Source organism: Drosophila gunungcola, chromosome 3R (assembly GCF_025200985.1).
Source record: "Drosophila gunungcola strain Sukarami chromosome 3R, Dgunungcola_SK_2, whole genome shotgun sequence".
In the NCBI taxonomy this organism is placed as follows: domain Eukaryota; kingdom Metazoa; phylum Arthropoda; class Insecta; order Diptera; family Drosophilidae; genus Drosophila; species Drosophila gunungcola.
This window is the reverse complement of record NC_069139.1, coordinates 14,144,945-14,168,306: the sequence shown is the minus strand read 5'-3', so window position 1 is coordinate 14,168,306 and position 23,362 is coordinate 14,144,945. Positions and strand designations below refer to the sequence as shown.

Sequence of the window (23,362 nt, the reverse complement as noted above, 5' to 3'; positions counted from 1 at the left end):
GGGAGTGTCAAGCCACCTTGCTCAACATCATTTAACTGCAACAAATAGTTGGCTGTTTAATATTTAGTCTGTATAGAATAAACATAATCATTACAAAGTCTGTAGCATTTTTAATAGCTGCAGTGACTTACGTAGAAATTAACTGTTGCCAGTCTGTCGCCTCTTAAAAAAAAAAACACAAATTTGTATGTCTTTTCGTATTTTCTGCTTGGCTGATATACTTAAAGGCCCAAAAGTAGGCACCGAAAACTGCACCCCTTTTCTAAGTTTGATATTTGATTTTCTCAAGCTATTTTCTCTCTTTCAATGTAGGTTTGTTGTTCCAATAATTATTTGCAATACAAATATTTTAAGTCCGGAGTTTCAATATTCTATGCAAATTTTTCGATTTAATAAGTGTATTTATTATTATTATTATATATTTATCAGTAGGATCAGACAGCCCAAAGTCATTCCAACCAGGGACAAACTACTGCTGGGGATTGATCGTCGTCCAAAGCGGTTAAGAGTTAGAAGCACGAGTATATGAGCTGGTAACTGCAAAGCTATAAAAAACTTCAGGGAAATAAATATTAAAATTGGTTGGAAATTAATATTTTTACAGAATTTTTATGTAAAAATCGAAAATAACTTTAGTTTTCTGATTTGAAGATAAACTGCTGGTTAACTTAACCAAACAAATAATAGGCAACTTTAAATTGAATGTTGAAGATATTCAAACACCGATTGCTATAAAAGAAAATCGATGTTTTCAAAAATTCAAGCCAGCGATTATATCGATATATCGCCATTTCTTGCACCTCTATCGGTCAGCTGTTGCGCGCGCGATAGATGCTCTCTCTGCGCTCTCTCGTACGTTGCCTTTTGAAATTAAACAAAAGTGGTTTGTTTGTTGAAAGGCGGTTTTATTTCGACTCGATTTCCCAACGCGACGGTTCGCGATCCAAAACGCAGAGATCTTCTCGTCGCCGCTCGATCGTCGTGTTGAGTTCAAAACCGAGAAGTTGAAACTCGGGCAAACACAACACCCAGCTGGAAATACTTCAGATTTTTACATTTTTTTCGGGAGTCTCGCGTCGCGCGGGGTAATTAAATTTTAAGTTCTAAATTACTGGACATTCTGCGCTGCACGCAAGACGTTTGTTTGAGAAAGCCCGACCAAAAGCCGCGGCGGAGATCGATTCCAAGTGGGTGGCTCCTTCCTCAATGTCTGTGCGCGTCCCCGGAAAGCTAGTCCTCAGTAACCATTTATAATCGCCCTCCGAGATCTGCAGAAGTCCACAGGTAAGTCGCCTCTATCTCCAGAGGATTGGGCTTGGGAAAACGGGGGGAACCCATTGGAACGCTAGATTGTGAGTGCTCTCACCTGTAAAGGCGGATTTTGTGTCCCCCTATATTTTTTTGTTGACTTGCACTTGCTCGTCTGACATTGGCAAATTCTTGTCCATTAAAGTCGATTACCTATTCGTCGGTGGTGGAACTAAGCAATCGATTACCAAAGACGGAAGTGATTATACCCTAGCTAAGGGCAATGTGATTTTGGATGGTCACAAACGCTTAAAGCATTCGCTTTTTAAAACTCTGTATTATACTTTTGGATAACTCGGAGTTTAATCTTGTTATCTACATACATATGTATATAATTGAATATAGTTTTAATTTGTATAACAACCACTTAAATTTTGCTACGTTTTTTTGCTGATAAATTAGTTTTTAGAAAGTTATAAAACCAACTAGTTAGGTTTAGGTTCCAATAGCCTTGAAAAGTTACGGGTTTCTCGGACATGCAACTAGACAGTAATTTGGAGTCTAGGGTTTCTAGGCCATAAACTGTCCTACTATATTTCTGTATTATAGTTCGCTTTACAATAATATTTGTTTTCAAAGGGAGAGGAGGCTCGAGGGCAAACCTGACCGTGAATCAAACAAAAGAAGAGCGCAGTTGCAACTGCAAATGTCACCACCAATTCTTACAATTCCCACAGCTGTCCTCCTACCACAGCCCGCACCCACACCCGTTCCATTCCATATGTACACACATATGTACACATATATGTATACCCTGAAAAACAGAGAAATGATTCTATTTATAGGCAGAGCCAGGCAAAATGCTGCCCCATGTCAACGTCGCCTTCGTGGTTCATGTTGTTGTTGAGTTTTTAAAGCAAACTCACAGATAGATTTGTGTCCCGACCATTTTAATTGAGTGCGGAAATGAGCAAACATTTCTTGGAGCCCCCGACCAGGGACACAAGTGTCGTCGTTCTTCCCGATCGACAGTCTGATTCTCCATTCGAGGCACATTTCGTTTATTTATGTGGAAAAGCAGGGAGAAGGAGGAGGATGACGGGTTGGGTTAAGGTCTCATGGCGTCGACGCCGCTCCTTTGCGCATGCGTGTCCATGTTGGCAGACGTGCCCATCCTATTCTGAGCACTTTAAAGCCAATTAAACGGGTTCGACAATACCCTTTCATGTGGCGAGGGTATTTGCCAACCTCGAGGGTGAGGACAAAGGTGCCTTTTTTTAAAAGAAGCGAACAAAAATGTTAATATGGGTGCTCAAATTAAAAATAAATGTATATATGTACCTTTAACACTGTTTTTGAGCATTTTTGGAAAACTGGAATTCATAAAATTTCTAACATATTTCTATTCATTTAAAATATACAAAATTTTTCTTTTGTATTTGATTTTTATTTACAAAGTTGAGAGAACCCTTCTTTACTTTATTTTCTTAAATAATAAATAAATAAATAAATATTTTTTCAACATTAAAAACTTTTTATTGCATAACGAAAATTTTGTTAAATTTTAAGCATTTATAATTAACAAAACCCTTACACATATTTTTCAAATATATGTACATTTAAAGTTATTAAAAAAGTTCATATCTGTTTATGATTGCACATAAAAATATACCCCTAAGCACTATGCCTACCCCAACAAGGGTGAGCTTTTTTCGACTTGCTGGGCGTATAATTCCAGACCCTTCGCGGTCCGCCAAAGGTAGCCTTGTTGTTGTTGCTGTGCTAGCTGTCACTCAACCCCCCCTTTTCCCCGGCGGGACCACCGCCTCGGCGATCGGGCGAATAAGGCTCAACACGCGCCACACAGCTGACAGGATCCTGAGTTCAGGATCACGATCCTGATCTCCTGATGGCCGCCCGTCCATTGTCACCGCCGACAGCTGCTTATAGCGAAACCAAATATACAGGCAAATATACGGACAAAGGCGTCGGACGCAAACCCACTTCGGAGTGGCCAACAGTTGGGCTCGAGATGCGTTAGATCAATTTGCATATAATACAAAAAGAGAAACACTGAAACGGCCGACGATTGTTCGAAGATTCGCAGTGAAAGTCAGCCGAGTGTGTGGTTTAATTGCAGCTTTTGTTTTGATAGTCGATTAGCATAATTCGAGATGTATTTTACTCCTATCGTGGCTTCGCTGATTGTTATTTTATGTTTCTTTTGTTTTATGTATTAATTTTTTTATATTTGCCTAACGCAATACGTGCTTATAACATTTTAGATTAATAACCACTAGGAAGGGATCGTTTCTGTTTCCTGTTAAAAAATATATATATGTATATGCACATATGATAAGACTATGTCATAAACAGCAACGGTGATTCAAACTATATCGCTGGCTCATTGCAAAAGGGTCTATGGTTTGGAATGCGACTGGTTTATGATATGAAGCTACTTAAGTTGATATCAACAAACTTGTCTTTAAAAAGTGATTATTTTCTTTAAAAAAAATATGGGACACTGGATAATTAGTTGGACTCCTAAGCAAATAGTAATCTAACAAAAATCAAAAATATTTTGAGACACTGCCTTTGTATCCAACCTTTTATTTGTCAATAACTGTTACTTTTATTTGATTAATGACTACCAGTCTATTTATAAATTTGTAACCATTAAAAATTCGTTTACGAAAATAGATTTGCATAGCTTAAACTTTCGATGGGAAAGAGGCACGACTTGTTGTGATTATTTAATATTTTCTTAGACTTTGGTTGCTTGGTTAACAAATTGTAGTTCCCATTACAAAGAAAGCGACAAAAATAATTATAATTCTGCTGAAATTTTGTTGGCGGCCGTCAAACAATTAATTGTGCTGAGAACGGAGATAAGATTAAATGTGATACGATAACACACATTTGGTAACTCACACACTAGTCGCCAAATAAAAACAACGGCTGGCTAACATGGTCCGGAGACAAAGCCCAAAACGTTGACCCAAAATAAACAAAGATCCCCTTAACTTTCCCCGTTTACAACTGTGTGTGTACGCCAAGTGCAAAGTAACGACTTGCAGGTTTCCGCCATATGGAAAATCTGTGAACATGTGTCGGGCAAAATGAGTTAAGGGCCCCCGTCACACAAATCCATCAACGTCTGGAAATGGCTTGGGTAATGGCAATGGGAATCGGATTCGGAATGGGACTAAAACCGAGACTAGGTCTGGGTCTGGATAGTCGGCGGTTAGCATTTGCATTTTAATTGCATCTCCGAATTGAAGGAAATGGGCAGCGTTAATTGCCGTTTGGCTCACAAAAAACGCTTTTCAATTGTCGGTAGTTTTCCGGCTTTTTCGGATTGCTTTTGACTGGTCCGCATTAATTGGTTCCACTTGCGCGACGTTTAACTATCGACAGACATTTCTTTGCCTTGAATCGCCTCTTCTTCGTGTTTTTTGTTCGATCCCGAGTCGTTGAACTCGCGCTGCAACCAAAAGCACTCGACTCTGCATTTGTGGGGCAGCCCCCTCACATAAACTAAAAAACTAAACTAAAAAAAAATTAAAATCAAAACAATGACAGAGAGAGAAAGAAAATAACAGAAAAAGATTAAACAACAAAACGCTACGAAAACTTGTTTCGGTTGTGACTTTTGCGCATGCTCAGCGTTTTGCTTGCCAACGCTTTACGGTACAGTGAACTCTGGCCCCGTAGCCGTTCCCGCTTTTGGTGTGCGGACCATAATCATGTTCCTGTGACGTTTGGGCCATAAATTTTACAGCTGCAGCTTCTATTGTTGCAAGTGTAATTACTTTTCGACTTTTTTAGACCACTTTTCCCCACTTTGGTTATTTGGATGGGTCAAGTTGGGCCAGTTAGCAGGAGTGACTCATCACTCTGCTCCCATTTGGTGGCCAATGGTCACTGGCAGCTGCAAAATCTGCGGCCAAAACGAGTTCGACTGGTTGCCCAGCGATGGCTTTTAAATCCATGCAACCGCTACAGTCAGGAATAATATTATTGATTTTCAATCGATTTGTTCTGTAACATTATTTCCCCGTTTCGAAGGTTATTGTATTTAAACAATTTTTTGTAAAAATGTGAGAGACAAATGTTTTCTAACTGTAAATTTAGCAGATCGTGGCTCAAATGAATACAGTACATAGATATGGGAAAGTTATATCATCGGCGTGTCAGGAATATTTCACTTCACTTGAAAATAGTTGGAATAACAAGAATGTATACAACTTATTGATTTAGGGTAAAGTATATTTTATATTATCAACTACTTAGAATTGAGATAATATTTATTTGTAAGTATTAAAACATTTGGCTCAGTGTATTGTGAGGTTTTGTGGCCCCCGCGGTGCAATATCGCTGTGCGAACCTGTCGCACCGTTAGTGCGTCCCTCCATCTTCGCGGACTCGTTTCCCTGCTCCTGGATCACGTGAGCCCCGTCTTGACTGGTTGAACTTGATATTGATATCGGAACATGGTCAAGGAACTGACCGGAATGGAGAACGCAACTGGTTTCGGGATCATAGGAGAGCTGTGAGCTGTTCTCGCTGGTTAGCACGGTCCAAACAATGCCAATCTGGCCAACAATGCTCATTGGATTCCGATGAAATGCTCCCCGCACAAACGATTCGCTAACGGTTCGAGCTGAGCTTCTTTCTCAGCGCATTTGGCCTCAAATTGCCTCCAGTTCTTCATGGGTTGTAACCCAGGAAAGTGTCGCAATTATTACACAATTTTCGTTGCTCGCTGTCTCGTTCCGACTTTGTTTTAATTTGCCTTTGTGTGAGCCACAAGCAATTTGAAATGTTTCGGTTTTCCACAGTGGTAGAATGGCACACGAGCTGGGTTTTCGTTATGAAATAATGGCAATTGTTTCGCTTGCAATACATTTTCGTCTTCTCGTTTTCCCCTTTTTCTTTGCCTCGGGTTATGTTTATTCAGGGAAGTGGCGCAAATATGCTATCCCAAAGACCCACAAAATAAATAGGTCATTAAGTGGAGTTAACCAGAAGATATGTCAATGAGTTATATAACAAAATCATTTCTCAAAGTATAGGAAATCAATTTTGTATACCAAAGGGGGAAAAATCCATAAACTGATGTGGATAAAATTAATAAAAATAAATCATATTGTGTAACAAAATCCAATCTTCTCATCAGAGTTAATTGCCACAGCTATGCTTCAGTTTCCTTCAATTATTTATCATTTTTCTTACAAATTTCCCCACCCAAATTCAATTGATTTAAAAAAGGCAAAGTTTCTTTCGAGAGATCATCTTCTCACATCACTCAAAGTTTGCCCGCGAGTCAAATCAAATACACAAAGCCGCTTAAAATGCGTTGGTTCCATTAATTATTACCTATTCCAATTTAAGCCCGATAGGTAAACCCCTTATGGTCAACCGTTTGCCCTTAATATTTCTTTAACTGTTTTTTTCATTTTCCCATTTCCAAAGAGCATTGCGCAATGCAACAGAATGAATAACAAAGCGCATGCCAAAACAATAGGCTCATAACGAACAACATGTTTATTAATTATTCAGCGAAGGCAACAGCAACAACGGTCATTTATTGTGTTTGTTTTTGGTTTTGGTTTTGGACATCGCCCTGCAGCTCTTTGGGCCAAACCGGAAGCTGAACCTCGTCACTTGCAACGGTAGAGCAGTTTTCAATGACACAGAATTACACGCTTTTTTTAGAACCCCATTTCACTGGAACTGTTACATTGTTTAATATTTATTTACGGGTAGCATAGTGTAGTGTCTTTTACTTTTTAAAATATTAAACAACAATTCGTATGGTTTGAAATTTGACTTCAATAACCATATTCTAAAGTTCTGCAGCTCACGAGTTTAAATTGCTAGCTTTTTCAAAATCACACATATAAATAAATTTATTGATAGAAATTTCCATCCATAAATAAAATTTGAAAAGAATTCATTATTTCACACCACTTACAACACTTTTCTTATCACAAACAGCTTAAAATCACATTAGGTTCATATCAGAGACCCATTTTTTAGTTTAATTGGAGTAGAGTAATATTTTAGCAAGAAAACTTACTTCCATTTAGAACCCTTTGGAGATTACTTACATTATCTTGTAAAACCAAGTACATACAAGGTTACAGCTAGGTAGATTTGGGTAAGGGATGTATGTAAATAATTATTAAATAAATAAAAGAGAAACAAAAAAGAACAACAACTTTTGTCAGGTGTGGGGTTCGAACCCACGCTCTCTCTCGAGAACCAGAGCTTAAATCTGGCGCCTTAGACCGCTCGGCCAACCTGACTGCGTTGAGCGTCACGACAAACGAGCTATAAAAGCGAACGGCTGCCTGGCTGCCATTGCCAGTGCCTTTTTCGATTGTCTGGGGGTGTTTTTCTCCTCGTTCTGTATTGTATCTCATTGTTTGAATAACGAAAAGATACCTTATTTGTCGTAGTAGAGGTTATAAGGGATTAAACTACTTAATTATAGTTTTTTGCACTAATCTTTGGTATAATGAAAAAATAAAACAAAATTTGTATTATCCTTAAATTGAACTCGAACCCGGGACTTTTAGATTTCTAGAGGGAAAGTGCTACGCCCAAAACATTTATAAGTTTATTTATAGAATGCTTTGCTGCACTCGTGCAAAGACTGAGATGGCGTAATCGCCAATTTCCCTTTTATTTCGTTTATTTCGCTTTGTTTTGTTTCGTTTGGTAGTATTGATCAAGCGATTTCAGTACAGCAGATAGGCATACAAAGGCCGCGAGTTCCTCCCCCGACCGCAACCCCTGTTTATTTTTTAGGTACGCAAATGCCTGTCAGTCACAGCCCAGCGAACTGCTCTCTCCGTCGGTTTTTAGAAAGCTCCTGCGAAAGCTTTTGTGCTGCCGCTTATCAGATGCATCTGAACGGAACCGAATCTCTTATCCGCTGCTGGTTGGTTGTCCCCATCTTAATCGCTTTGTTTACCGGAGCCCCAGAAGCTTTAGAGGTAACCCCTAACCCATGCACCCCATTGTGGTATAACACCCCTTGTTGAATGCCCGTCAAGCAGCTGTTGCGTCAATGGTGTATGAATAACTCAATTTGCCAATTGGAGTGAAACACAAGCACCGCGGGATGGCTAAAGAATATGGAATAAATAATTACATACAAACTTATACCAGTTATTCGTACATTTAAGCTCACTTATATAGCACTAAGTGCTCACAGTGAGATACTAACAACTAAAATCAACTTTGGAATTATGTTTTAATTAATATGTTTTATATATAACTATTTGTCACTTTAAAAACTGAATTTGTTTGGTGGGTTCATTAATTAATGGTTTATGATTATAGAACCCGGTTCGATTTATAAATTGGTCAACTTACGTAGCTAGTACTACGTACATGAGCCCAGCTGTGCGTGTAAACAATTCCGGAAGTTGTTATTCACGCCGCTGCAACGCCGCAAGCCTTCCTGGTTCACCATCAGCCGGGCTCCGGCTCCGATGACTCCGTCGCACTTGAGGCAAGTGCCACGGGTGCCATTGTTTGGTCCCGCTCCCGAATTGGGGCACAAACAAATAAAACATTTTGAAAAAAAATGCGCCTGGCACGCAGCTGGAATTATTACTGTGCCACCCACTCTCCGACATCGGTAATTGCGGATTCGGCGCAGTTAACGAAGCCGAATACCGTATACGATAATGCGGAGACACGATGGGCAGCAACCCCGAGTTTCGCAGAGGGGCATCCTGCCCAGAATCCGGCAATCCGCAGTGCATGTCGCGAGTTTGATGCAGTCGTCACGCCACGTGTCGCCCCGTTATAATTCCCAATCGTATTTTTTCGGGGCGGTTGCCCGAAACTGTAGAACTCGGTTACTGGGTGAAAACTGCACGGCAACAGCAGCTGTGAAAACATCATCATCGTAAACAGCAACAACAACAGATATATCGAGCGATGCATTTGGAGTCAAAAGTTCAGCATCGCAACTGATTTCCTAGATATACATGTCTACCATTTATCTATGCACGCATCTGCTTTCGATCTCGTATTGTATTTACCTCTCAATGTAGGTCAGAAATTGCCATAAATTTAGCAATTGGCCTGGCCACAAACTAAATGAGAAATTGCAATTAAAAGTGAAAAGCTGCATCTCTTGGGTAATCCAGCGGATGGGCCAAAGGTGCCAGCCAGTGGAAAGTGTTTAATCGATAGTGAAAAGCGCCAAAGTGAAAATCAATTGTCACTGCCTGCAGCATTTGTGGTAGTCAACAACAACAACTAGTCGCATCCCGAACGGTTTCACATACAGTCAACCCCCTTGGTGACTCACCCGACACCCTTATTCGTACTCCTCCCTTTTCTCGAGTGTCACAGTGCCAAAGTCTTCGCTCCAGTGCATTGCACTGCAATTAACCTATTGGGCACCCCAAAATGGATTTCTATGCCAATAACAATGCGGTGCACTCGGCCAGCACGGGTAAGTTCAATTAACTTGGCTTAATTGTCGGGCATTCTTATCGCCAGACATTATTAAGAGTTGCCAATAGCTTTTGGTTTAGCACTTAATTTTTTGATCTAGATTTGAGATTAATTGGGTGTCGTAATAATTAACGATCATGTGAGAAGCGCAATTAAAATGAATTAAGTGTAATCTGATGATTGTAATTTAAATTAATTTGCAAAACGCGAATAAGTTTTGCCTTGTGTCTTTTAACATGTCTCATGTAAATTATGCTATTACTACCGAAGATTAAACTTCTATACTGATATCAGTCACAACTCGAACGAGAGGTTAAGCATCGATAACGAAACCTGCATATCGGTCAAAAACAGTTTTAAGAACGAAGAATTTGCGTTTCCAGTTCATTGACTTGCTACTTTGCAACTTCTGATTAATTCTAAAATAGACAATGACGAATGCCTACCACATATTAATGAAAACAAACAGGAAAACTGTGCGCATGTTTTCCAAAAGCAGACAACATTACAATAATAAAACGTTGGCACGCAACAATGTTTTTTTTTTTTTTTTTGGTTAAAGAGAGGGAGACTGTAAACAGAGTAAACGGTGATATCACACCCAACAGCACCCACTCTATCGAAAAGTAAACATTGTCTACTCCATTCCTTACAAAAAAATCACGCAGAGGCGTCTGCTTTGCGGACTTAGCTTCTGGCTAATTGCTATTCGGACATGGTTTAGGGCTTGGGTCGCGGGTCGTGGGGTCATTGCATGTGCTCGGATTACGTATACGCACGGTGGACCCTAGCCAAAACTAAATAAGCCTGTTAGCTGCAGCAGGTGTTGCCCTGCCCATTCGAAAGGTTCTTTCAGGCTGCACTTCATCATTTACGGAGCACAAAAGGTTCGGTCCGGCTTCACATTTCATAAGCTTCTTGAACATGACTTGGCGGTTCCTTGGATACCCATTGCCTTTACCTTTGCCTATGCCTTTGCCACTTCACTCCCCTGACTTTTGGAGGCCACAGTCACTGTGTGTTCTTGATTTTCCACACCTTCGCTTCAGCTCTTGCCCATTGTCAATGTCGCCTTGAAGCATTTCCTTCGCCTCCAAGTCATTTGCTGCTTCCACACTTGGTTGCCTCGTATCACTCGAAAAATTATTTTTAAACCAACACTTAAACTGCTACCATTTCAAAAAATTATTCATTTTGGTTAAATTAATTTGCGTCTACCACCTTTTTGTTGATATATGATACTAACAAAACCAAACATCAAGCTGAAATATTGTATACATTATAATTAAATTATATATTACTTAAAAAGTTACAAACGCATTGGTAAATCACGTTTTCTGACATAAAGTTTTAACTTGGATTTAATTTTTGAAGACTTAAAGAGCATTTTGTTCAAATGTAACCATAACTATGCAATTAGGCATTTATTCGTTAATGATAGTCCCTCGAAATCTTATTTAAAAACCGGAAAACACATTTTTCCTAGTGTCGCGTTGAGAGCAAAAAAAAAAAATGAGTGAGAATCTGGGAGACTTGCGGCTTGCATTTCCATGCCTGGCCGTCGACAAGAATGCAGCTGGGCCAGTTCTTCTGCCCCCCATAAACGGCCATCAAACGCTGGCTTCTTTTTTATACCTCCAGCTCTCGGTTCCTAGGCAACACTTCTTTTTTTTTTGCATGCTCTGTATGTGCTTGTTTTTTGCACAATTTGTAATTTATGCCGCCATCTCATGCTGGCAGCAGATTCAAGTGGCCCAGACATATGCGAAAGCAGAAGACTGAAAAGCGAAGACTGAAGTCCCAGGAGAAGTCGACAACGTGGCCGTGATTGTGGCTGTCTTGCATATGGAAGAACCCCCTCTATCGTCTTGCCAATCATTATTTCTTTGCTCTCTGCATAATCAAGATTATGTTAAATTGTCTGAGTAATTGTTGTTAATTTGCCTGGGCACATTATAAAGCGATTTCAACCATATGGCCGGGGTTAAGCTCCGCTTTCTTTCCACAAACTGGGCTAATTATGATGGATACATTGCAGCCGTAAATTGTTCACAACACTTCAATATCAGCATGAGATGAGCGTGACTCATTTTGTTAGCTGCATACAATATTACTGGATCGATAAGACTTAACTTTGTTCTTAATGCAGTGTCTGTCGTGGCCCGAATTCGTTAATTTAGATTAGAATTTAAATTAAACTACATTATGAGTCAACACATAAGGAAAGTTGTCATATGATTTTTTGAAGAAATTCAAAAGAAAGAATTCTTTTTGGATAAAAATTGGTTTGTTTAGAAAATAAAATATATTTAAGTTTGTTTATTAGGAAAGCACCCTACATCAGCCCTTTTACTATATACATGGCTTTTAAAAGGTGTTTGTTTAGCTTTCGTTTGCGTTATCTTTCAAATCGATAACGAATGAATATCAGGAAATAAACGTAAAATTTAATGTCAAGAGTGGTTAATTGGTGAAAGGAAAAGATAAATAAACACAAGAAGAGTGTTTTTCAAACAAAAACAACTTGGACCGCTGTTTTGTACACATCTGTCATCGCTAAACGTTTTCTAAATGACATCCATAACTGCAGATCTATTGAGAGACACCCACTCACCAAAACCAGTATCTCAGCATCCCCAGCATTAAAGTCGTTTGTGTTTCTCTCTATCTTTTTTGTTTGGTTCTCATCCGTCAAAGCAAAGTCACACAGGCCAAACTGACTCATTTGACGAAACAAAATAAGGCTTAACAATCATTTAATAATTTAGCACTTTGCGCAAAATTTATCTTGATGAATGCGGGATAGGGGGGGTGGACGAACTGAGACCCAACAGCAAAACCATTGTTCCCCCACACAGTTCCCCTAAAATTCGAGAGCATTTTGTCGCACTAACACTCAAATACTACGAATATGTATTCGTATAAATCTGGATGCACTGCGGGGAAAAGAGCGGGCACCATTAACCTAGCCAGAGCTGGAATAAATGGATTTCACCTTGACGCGTTCGCTAAAACAATAATTCCAACGTCACTGTCTCGCTTTCCGAAATCAGATGTCAGGCGGGGAAGGTGTTGAGGAATCGAGATATATGTAGCTTCAGAGCTTGCTGTAAATAAGAGCTTGCGGTTTTCTACATACCTATATATCCGAATGATGCTAGGTGTTTGGCAAATCACATAACAAGGCCGTACACCTACATACGAGGAGATGGATACAGCAGCATATCATTTACCAATTTAGAATAAATTCAAAGAAAACATATTTTGAATTTAATGTATTTTATGTTTTAAATAATTAAATATTTATTTTTTAAATAAATAAAACTATTGGCTAATTCAGGGAATACTCCAGCACTTATTACACTCTAAAGATATCTTAGATGACAACGTTTGAAACCCCAAAGAATTATTAATATTTACAGAAAAGATAAAAATCACACGCAACAAATATTTGAGCTCCCCAACCAATATTAAATCTATCCGTCACTAGGTTATCTAAAACTAGGCATTATATTTTATCTAGCAACTTAGCCACAAATGTTACATAAAATGCTACGACAAAGGGGTAGAAGATATTGTAATGTTGACCGCGATTGTAGCTGTGGGCTTATCAACTGCTCTACACACACTACGCCCATGAGTCAGAAGGCAGTGCATGACCAAGAAAGGTAACCAGCGAATAGACATAAACGAAAGGCGAAAGAAGCAGAGACAGACGAAAAACAGAAACTGCCACAGCGACAGCAGTTAGAGAACAATGGGCACCAGCTCCAGAGAGAGGAAAGTGCTACTAGTTCCACGGAGAGGGAGAGTCCGGAGGGAGAGCGACTCACAGGTAAAATGGAAAAAAAAACACCGGCACCGGTAACCCATAATGACTCTGCGAGAGCCACAGAGCCCATTCCAACCGATCGCTCCACTCACTTGTCTTTCCACACTCAAACGGCGAGGAGCGTTCCTGGTCGGGTCCTCGGTTCTCGGTACTCCGTTCTCGCTTCTCTCAGTGTTAGTAGTTCAAGGTAGATAAGATTTTTGCCGTTGATATTGCCCCGCGGCCATACACTCTTACCTGACATAATAAATGTAAAGCTAAACTAACTTGAACGTATTTAATATCGCTCTAATTTGGTGTTTCTCACCTTGCCCTTTACAGTGCGCAAAATGTTGGAGGACACCCAACTGGTGTGGGTGCGAGATGCCGCCGAGGGCTATATACAGGGCCGGATCACGGAGATCGGCACCAAGGAGTTCGAGGTTACGCCCACCGACCGGAAGTATCCAAAGCGCACGTGCCACTTTGACGACATCCACTCCTCGTGCGATGGACCCCAGGATCACGATGACAACTGTGAGTACTTTATTCTGAGGATACCAAAGTTCCAACGAAATGAAAGAGATAAGAGCAAGCTTCCGTTTTCGAACATTATTGTGCCGGTTGTATTATATAACAAGAAAATGAAAGAACACCCAAAATTAAGTGTTGTTGATCTTGAAAGTGTAATTAAAAATTCCTTGAACTTAAACTTGGCAAAACGAAGCTTACCAGAACCCAAACTAATATTTATCACTTTAGATGCATGAGTCAGCATTTATTCGAATTATCTTCACAGACAAAGATTTCCCGAAGTGGAAGGTTATTAGTGCAAATATATTTTAAATTGTTCCACATACTTGTATAAAAGCGTTTTAAAAGGTTTAAACTTTTAATTATGTCAAGAAAGCTAAACAACACTAAGAGTTCAGTAGGGTAAAGATAAAGATATAAAACGTTCGTGATCTTGAATCCATTTCGACAATAAAAACCCATATATGCTGCTGAAGATAAGATCGCTTTGACGTAAACGATACTAGGAATTTAGAGCAACATTTTTCAGTGCATTAGGCTCAAATTGAGCGAGTGAGAAACCCACATATGGAGTAATGTGACAGATCTGGCGAAATGCTACATTTCTCAACCCCTTTCCTCTTAGCCCTGGCTGGTGAAAATCGTTAGCTATGCTTGCTTACCTGACCCCCGACCCCTTCAGACGGACGGGAGAAAGTGGTCGGAGGGTTTGGGCCATAAAACCCGTATAATTTCAGGCGTTTTACTAACCCAGATGATTTTATGTTCCAGGTGAACTCATGCTGCTTAACGAGGCCACATTTCTGGACAATTTGAAAACACGTTACTACAAAGACAAGATCTACGTGAGTACTTTAAATAAGAGCCAACGCAAATGGGACTAAGTTAAGCACTTTTTTTTTGAAGACATATGTGGCCAATATATTAATCGCCGTGAATCCGTATCGTGAGATCAAGGAGCTCTATGCACCCGATACCATTAAGAAGTACAATGGCCGTTCTTTGGGTGAACTGCCTCCTCATGTCTTTGCCGTTGGTAAGTTTGATTAATCTTCGTAAATCTACAAGGGTATAACTAGTTTAATTATGAACTAACAGCGGACAAAGCCATACGGGATATGAGGGTCTACAAGTTGTCGCAATCGATCATCGTGTCTGGAGAGTCGGGTGCCGGCAAGACGGAGTCCACCAAATACCTGCTCAAATACCTGTGCTACTCGCACGACAGTGCCGGTCCCATAGAGACCAAGATATTGGATGGTAAGTTTCATATGAACAACTTCCTTTGTTTATATAACCTTAACCTTAAGATAAATTAACTTTAATGCCGCTTACTGATGAAATTCTAATATCATCCCATAGCCAATCCCGTGCTGGAGGCCTTTGGCAACGCGAAGACCACTCGAAACAACAACTCTTCGCGGTTCGGCAAGTTCATCGAGGTGCACTACGATGCCAAGTGCCAGGTGGTCGGTGGTTATATATCGCACTACCTGCTGGAGAAGAGTCGCATCTGCACGCAGAGCGCCGAGGAGCGGAACTACCATGTGTTTTACATGCTCCTGGCAGGAGCACCCCAGCAGCTACGCGATAAACTGAATTTGGGCAAACCAGATGACTATAGGGTAAGCATAGAAATGTCCTTAAATCAATATCCATTTCATGGTTAAATCTCCCTCGGCAGTATCTCTCCGGCTGCACTCAGTACTTTGCCAACGCCAAGACGGAGCAGCTAATACCGGGCTCTCAGAAGTCCAAGAATCACCAGCAGAAGGGACCGCTCAAGGATCCGATAATCGATGATTACCAGCACTTCCACAACCTGGACAAGGCTTTGGGTCGTCTGGGTCTGTCGGATGCGGAGAAGCTGGGCATCTATTCGCTGGTGGCAGCTGTGCTCCACCTGGGCAACATTGCTTTCGAGGAGATTCCCGACGATGTGCGCGGTGGCTGCCAGGTGTCCGAGTCCTCGGAGCAGTCGCTGACCATCACCAGCGGACTGCTGGGCGTGGATCAAACGGAGCTGCGCACGGCTCTGGTGTCGCGTGTGATGCAGAGCAAAGGAGGTGGTTTCAAGGGCACGGTTATCATGTAAGGGATTGAGCCTAAAAAACTATGGCTATCTTTTAATAACAACCAATCCTACTTGCAGGGTTCCTCTGAAGATCTACGAGGCGAGCAATGCCCGGGATGCCTTGGCCAAGGCCATCTACAGTCGCCTCTTCGACCGCATTGTGGGCCTGATCAACCAGAGCATTCCCTTCCAGGCCTCAAACTTCTACATCGGCGTACTCGACATCGCCGGCTTTGAGTACTTCACTGTGAACTCCTTCGAGCAGTTTTGCATAAACTATTGCAATGAAAAGCTGCAGAAGTTCTTCAACGATAATATACTGAAGAATGAGCAGGAGCTTTACAAACGGGAGGGTCTTAATGTGCCGGAGATCACGTTTACCGACAACCAGGACATCATCGAGCTGATCGAAGCCAAGTCGAATGGCATCTTTACGCTGCTCGACGAAGAGTCCAAACTGCCGAAGCCCTCGTACTCGCACTTCACCGCCGAGGTGCACAAGTCGTGGTCGAACCACTATCGCCTGGGTCTTCCCAGATCATCAAGACTCAAGGCCCACCGCACTCTGCGGGATGAGGAGGGCTTCCTGGTGCGTCATTTTGCCGGAGCCGTGTGCTACAACACGGAGCAGTTCATCGAGAAGAACAACGACGCCCTGCACGCCTCGCTGGAGGGTTTGGTCCAGGAGTGCGAAAATCCCCTGCTGCAGACCCTATTCCCCTCGGGCAGCAGCGCATCCATTCGCGGCAAGCTGAACTTTATATCTGTGGGCTCCAAGTTTAAGACGCAGCTAGGCGAGCTGATGGAGAAACTGGAGCAGAATGTGAGTCTTGAGTGAAATTTTTCGAGGCAGTAACCAGCAACTAATGTTCGTTTGCTTTCAGGGCACCAACTTCATCCGCTGCATCAAGCCCAACAGCAAGATGATCGATCGACAGTTTGAGGGCAGCCTGGCGCTGGCCCAGCTAAAGTGTTCGGGCACCATTTCGGTGCTGGAGCTCATGGAGCACGGCTATCCATCGCGTGTCCTCTTCGCGGATCTGTACAGCATGTACAAGTCGGTGCTGCCGCCGGAACTGGTTTCACTGCCGGCTCGCACCTTTTGCGAAGCCATGTTCCAGTCGCTCAACCTGAGCGCCAAGGACTTCAAGTTCGGCATCACCAAGGTCTTCTTCCGGCCGGGCAAGTTCGTCGAGTTTGACCGCATCATGCGCTCCGATCCGGAGAACATGTTGGCCATTGTGGCCAAGGTCAAGAAGTGGCTTATTCGATCGCGTTGGGTCAAGTCCGCACTGGGAGCCCTCTGCGTCATCAAGCGTGAGTTTTTATATTTTAAATAAATTATTTATTATTAGCTTTTAAATGTTTACCATTTCTCCACCTTAGTGCGTAATCGAATCATCTACCGCAACAAGTGTGTCCTGGTGGCCCAGCGCATTGCACGCGGTTTTCTGGCCCGCAAACAGCATCGCCCGCGCTACCAGGGCATCGGCAAGATCAACAAGATCCGGATGAATACGCTCAAGACACTCGAAATTGCCAGCGGCCTGAAAATGGGACGCGATGAGATCGTCAGTGGAGTGAACGATATCTACAGGCAGATCGATGATGCCATCATGAAGATCAAGGTGAGGCTTGTTAAATGTCAGCTTTAATTGCGTACTGATCCTCAATCCCTCACAGCTGAATCCACGCATCACTCAACGCGAAATGGACTCTATGTACACCGTGGTCATGGCCAATATGAACAAGCTCACCGTAGATCTGAACACGAAGCTCAAGGAGCAACAGCAGGCCGAGGAGCAGGAGCGTCTACGCAAGATTCAAGAGGCCCTGGAGGCCGAGCGGGCTGCCAAGGAGGCGGAGGAGCTGCGTCAGCGCGAGGAGGTCGAAAACAAGCGACTGTGAGTAGAAGTTTGCCAGAGATTTTACCTGGTAGATAACCTCTAATTCAATTACCAGCAAAGCTGAGATCGAAACACGCCGCAAGGCTGCCGAGGTCCAACGCCTACGCCAGGAGGAGGAGGATCGCCGTGCCGCCTTGGCCCTGCAGGAGCAGCTGGAGAAGGAGGCCAAGGACGATGCCAAGTACCGACAGCAGCTCGAACAGGAACGCCGCGATCACGAGTTGGCCCTGCGCTTGGCCAACGAGTCCAATGGCCAGGTGGAGGATAGTCCACCAGTTATCCGCAAGTATGTGAACATTTTGTCCATGCGAAACGAAATGTTACGTGACCTAAAATACTTTGTTTTCTGAGATTGTAATAGGGGATGGGTACGGGATATATATATTTTTTTCTTCTAAAGAATGTAAATCCTGCAAAGTAAATATTTAAAATGTTTTGCAATTTAGCTGATAAAAACAAGTTTTTTCATTGTATTACATTCTGATAGATTATTAAGGGGACTATCAAAAATGTCTGTATATTTTATAAATTATATATTGTACATATATTTATAAATGGCCTTAAATAGTTATTAAGTCGTTATATATTTAATGAAACTCACCGAATTTTTCCTTTCCCCCTACACGGAATCTACTCCACACTATCCACAACAATCCACCACCACCCAACACACAATCCAATCCAACAACACAGTGGTGTCAATGACGCGTCTCCCATGGGTTCCAACAAACTGATCAGGTATAGCACGCTTTATGAATTACCTATGTCTCCAACTCTTGTAAATTTTGTCAATCTTTTCTTGCTTTCCCAAAACACTAATTGGACAATGACTCACAACAAAAAAAAAAAAACAACAAACAATTCTTTACTACTTTAACTTCTTTTACTATCTGTATATTTTTGAAAAAGTTTTTCACAAGTTGTGTCAAACATTGCTTCGCGGTACTTGAATAAGTGAGTTGGTGCTGGTTTTGAAATCATTTCATACTAACTGAATTACTAACACCTAAAGTAAAGAACTCATGCCCACTAATCCAAAGCATCTGTAATATACTACTACTAGAAAACTCCCATTGGCTTTTAGTTTTTGACTTTCAATATCTTTGTATCCTGTCACCATGAACATTTAATGCCATCAATGACTCACTTTGTTTGCTTGCGCTGTTACTTTGCTTATTTTGATACAAGTACTAATTGATATTCCCCTCCCTGTGGCAGATCGGAGAATGTTCGAGCCCAACAACAGGCCCTGGGCAAGCAGAAGTACGACTTGTCCAAGTGGAAGTACTCAGAGCTGCGTGATGCTATCAACACTTCCTGTGATATCGAGCTGCTGGAGGTGAGTTGGTGGATTTATTTGGATGTTATTTAAACTCGCACCTCTTTTGGCCAATTTAATAACATTTACATAACAGCATTTACATTTTTTGTAGAGCAAATTGGGTTCTGTTTGACAATTACACAAATACTAAAATAAAAAAAAGTCTTTTATATCTATTGTTATACTAAACCCTTGGGATTATTCACAGGCATGCCGCCAGGAGTTCCATCGCCGCTTGAAGGTGTACCACGCCTGGAAGGCAAAGAACCGCAAGCGTACCACTATGGATGAGAACGAGCGTGCCCCACGCAGCGTAATGGAAGCTGGTTAGTGAGGCTAGCCATGTCCCAAATTTATATTCTCAAATATATAGTTAATAATCCCCATTTCAGCCTTTAAACAGCCTCCTCTTGTCCAGCCAATCCAGGAGATTGTGACGGCCCAGCATCGCTACTTCCGGATTCCCTTCATGCGAGCCAATGCGCCGGATAACAGTGAGTGTCCTTCTCCTTGAAATTTAATTAAACAAACAAAATAATACGATTAATCGTTAACAGCCAAGCGAGGCCTGTGGTATGCCCACTTTGATGGCCAGTGGATCGCTCGCCAGATGGAACTGCATGCCGACAAGCCGCCCATTCTTCTCGTGGCTGGCACGGACGACATGCAGATGTGCGAACTGAGCCTGGAGGAGACGGGTCTGACGCGCAAGCGCGGCGCCGAGATCCTGGAGCACGAGTTCAACCGCGAGTGGGAGCGCAACGGGGGCAAGGCCTACAAGAATCTGGGAGCGAAGCCAAACGGGCCAGCTGCAGCAGCAATGCAGAAACAACAGTAGACGCCTAACAAACAGGCACTGCATAAATCAAACATTGCCGTTTCGGTGGTCAAAAGGTCAAAATTAGTGGCTAACGAAATTCAAAAATAGGTTTTTGCCAGTCAAATTTTACTGAAAGCGACCACGTCCATCAAAACATTTTTAGTAAATATAACGAAATATATTATTATAAATGTCCTCATTTTGAATTTTGTTTTTGATCCCAATTCTCTTTACCCGCTCATTTTGTGGACCCGGACTGTTGTGGGGGCCTTATACAATAAGCTATACAAAATATATATATTTTGATTAAGTGAATCTTTTGATGTAAAAGGAAACGGCAAGTTGTATTTAGTATTTAACGAAGTACTATTTAAATTGTGTATTTAGTTCACTGCGATGTATTTACATAATTGAATATATATTTTACAGTATTTTAAAAATAAATATTTGAAGTACATAAAAGAGTTTTTGGTTTTGACAAAACTAAGTTTTTATATCTATTTATCAACATCATTTTGGTCGAAAATCGTTGCGTTTTTTAGGTAACGGTATCTGTTATTTTGAATTTTTTGTAAAGCAGTGCAAGCAGTGTTCTTTTATAGCCGCCGTCCCGCGCAGTCTGGCAACACCGCCTTCAATTGTTTTTCGACTAAAATAAACCGCACGCGGCAGTGATATTCGATATATCATGTGAATAAAATATCACGATATAAATATTTATTTTTATTCAAAATATATCGATATATTGATATATTTTTCACATCCCTAATCGCAATTAAAATAAGCCGATTTTTCTGATAATAATAATAATATTTAATAAGTCTGAGTTAAAAGCCCTGCGGGATTAATTTTTGAACCAGTCAGCATGCCTACCATTGGAGTTAAAAGGGATCTGCTCTTCGAGGCGCTCGGCAAGACCTACAGTAAGTTTAAAAAGACCACGTGTAATCACGTTTTCGTAGAGTGGATGTGGATTGCTCTAATGTTTACCCCTTTTCCGCAGCCGATGATGAGTTCCAGGACTTGTGCTTTGCCTTTGGGCTTGAGCTGGATGAAGTGGTAAGTGCACCCTATTAAACCAGGCTATAAACAAATTGAATATGCAATTCAATAATCCGCACAGACCACGGAGAAGCAGATGCTGACCAAAGAGCAGGGCGATGTGGCAGCGGCTGCAAATGCCAGCGAGGAGATCATCTACAGAATAGACATACCAGCCAACCGGTACGATCTGCTCTGTCTGGAGGGTCTGGTCACGGGTCTGCTGGTGTTCCAGGGAAAGTAAGTTGCTCACATCTTACTTTTTCTAAAGAGATCTCTAAAACTAATTCTTATCAGGGTGAAACCCCCGAAGTTCCAGTTTGTGGAGCCAGCCAAAAGGCAGGTCCTAAAGATTGACCCTTCAACGGCCAAGATTCGTCCCTATGCGGTGGCCGCAGTGCTCCGTAACGTGACCTTTACGCAGGCCTCCTACAACAGCTTCATCGATCTGCAGGACAAGTTGCACCAGAACATCTGCCGCAAGCGCACCCTGGTGGCCATCGGCACCCACGACCTGGACACCATCCAAGGACCCTTCAGCTACGAGGCTCTGGCGCCGGAGCAGATCAAGTTCAAGCCGCTTAACCAAGCAAAGGAGATGACTGGCAGCCAGCTGATGGACTTCTATGCCACGCATGCCCAGCTGAAGCAATACTTACCCATCATTCGGGACTCCCCGGTTTATCCGGTGATCTACGATGCCAACCGAAAGGTACTGTCGCTGCCGCCCATTATCAACGGCGACCATTCCAAGATCTCGCTGAAGACCAAGAACGTGTTCATCGAGTGCACGGCCACGGATAGAACAAAGGCCAAGGTGGTGCTGGACACCATTGTGTGCCTGTTCTCCGAGCACTGCGCCCAGAAGTTCACCGTGGAGCCGTGCGATGTGGTCCAGCCCGATGGCAGCGTACTCTCCTATCCGGAGCTGGAGGTGCGCGAGGAGCGGATCTCGGTGAAGCGCGCCAATGCCTACATTGGCATCGAGGAGCCCGCGGAGAAGCTGGCCGACATGCTGACCCGCATGTATCTGGAGGCGAAGGTCGATGGCGACTCGCTGGTAGTGAAGATTCCACCCACGCGGCACGACGTTATCCACGCCTGTGACATCTACGAGGACGTGGCCATTGCCTATGGTTATAACAACATAAAGAAGTCCCTGCCTGCCTTCATGCAGATAGCCAAACAATTTCCGCTCAACAAGCTGACCGAACAGCTGCGCGAACAGGTGGCCCAGGCAGGCTTCACCGAGGCGTTGACCTTCACGCTCTGCTCGCGTGATGACATCGGACGCAAGCTCAACAAGAGCATTGAAGCCCTGCCAGCCGTGCATATTGGCAATCCCAAGACCTTGGAGTTCCAGGTAGTGCGTACGACCTTGTTGCCCGGTCTTCTCAAGACTCTGGTGGCCAATCGGAAGATGCCGCTGCCGCTGAAGCTGTTCGAGATCAGCGACGTGGTGGTGGCGGACGAGAACACGGAAGTTGGGGCACGCAATGAGCGCAGGGTGTGTGCCGTCAACTGCAACAAGACCGCTGGCTTCGAGGTGGTCCATGGCCTGCTGGATCGCGTGATGCAACTGCTCTCCGTGCCCTGGAAGACGGCGAACTTGACCAAGGGATATTACCTCCAAGCAGCAGAGGGTGAGATATTTGAAAGTTTGTGTGATTGCAAGTTTTCAGTGTGTTTTTCCCCTTTCAGACCCCAGCTATTTCCCTGGCCGCTGCGCTAATGTCATGTACGACAACGTGGTCATTGGCAAGATTGGAGTCCTGCATCCAACAGTGCTGCAAGCCTTCGAACTAACCACGCCCTGTTCGGTGGTAGAGTTCACCATTGAGCCCTTCGTCTGACAGATTTAATCGATCAACAAAATGTTTAACATTTTCCAAAGGGTCACAAATAAATTATCACAAATTAAATAAATAAAAATCTTTAACGTTTTCGCAATTTTACTTGGTTCCTCGGCAAAGGTATGCTCTTTAAGTTAAAATGTTGTATCGATTTGGTATCGTTTTCTAAAAAAGTTAACCAAACACATAAATTATAAAATTGTACCTTCCCAAACATATTAATATTACTCAGGTAATTTTTTTTTTTTTTTAATTTTTTATTTATGCTG

At 42.3% G+C, this 23,362-nt stretch overlaps 2 protein-coding genes and 1 non-coding gene across 9 annotated transcripts; 2 read left to right on the top strand and 1 right to left on the bottom strand.

Annotated features, from left to right (window-relative positions):
• Nucleotides 1-901: 901 nt before the first annotated feature.
• On the top strand, nt 902-20,663 carry LOC128256548 (myosin heavy chain 95F). Of its 7 annotated transcripts, none has more exons than XM_052987023.1 (18): nt 902-1,284; nt 13,886-14,080; nt 14,849-14,922; nt 14,984-15,113; nt 15,176-15,337; nt 15,440-15,702; nt 15,762-16,168; nt 16,230-16,974; nt 17,036-17,468; nt 17,538-17,779; nt 17,835-18,055; nt 18,114-18,344; nt 18,752-18,796; nt 18,968-19,012; nt 19,277-19,397; nt 19,588-19,705; nt 19,772-19,873; nt 19,937-20,663. In XM_052987023.1, exons 2-18 carry the CDS (start codon nt 13,894-13,896, stop codon nt 20,215-20,217), a joined length of 3,807 nt encoding a protein of 1,268 aa, XP_052842983.1. In that variant the 5' UTR covers nt 902-1,284; nt 13,886-13,893; the 3' UTR covers nt 20,218-20,663. The 7 variants fall into 7 exon arrangements, with proteins under 7 accessions (XP_052842983.1, XP_052842975.1, XP_052842947.1 ...); XM_052987015.1 differs by lacking the exon at nt 902-1,284 and adding an exon at nt 9,023-9,730; XM_052986987.1 differs by lacking the exon at nt 902-1,284 and adding an exon at nt 13,615-13,751.
• Trnal-uaa (transfer RNA leucine (anticodon UAA)) lies at nt 7,476-7,559 on the bottom strand. The gene has a single exon. It is a non-coding gene; the product is annotated as a tRNA-Leu (tRNA).
• A 280-nt stretch (nt 20,664-20,943) lies between the features above and the next one.
• On the top strand, nt 20,944-23,179 carry LOC128256611 (phenylalanine--tRNA ligase beta subunit). The gene is made up of 5 exons (XM_052987099.1): nt 20,944-21,122; nt 21,203-21,258; nt 21,323-21,480; nt 21,538-22,883; nt 22,942-23,179. The coding sequence occupies exons 1-5, from the start codon at nt 21,065-21,067 to the stop codon at nt 23,091-23,093; spliced, it is 1,770 nt and encodes a 589-aa protein (XP_052843059.1). The 5' UTR covers nt 20,944-21,064; the 3' UTR covers nt 23,094-23,179.
• Nucleotides 23,180-23,362: the final 183 nt, after the last annotated feature.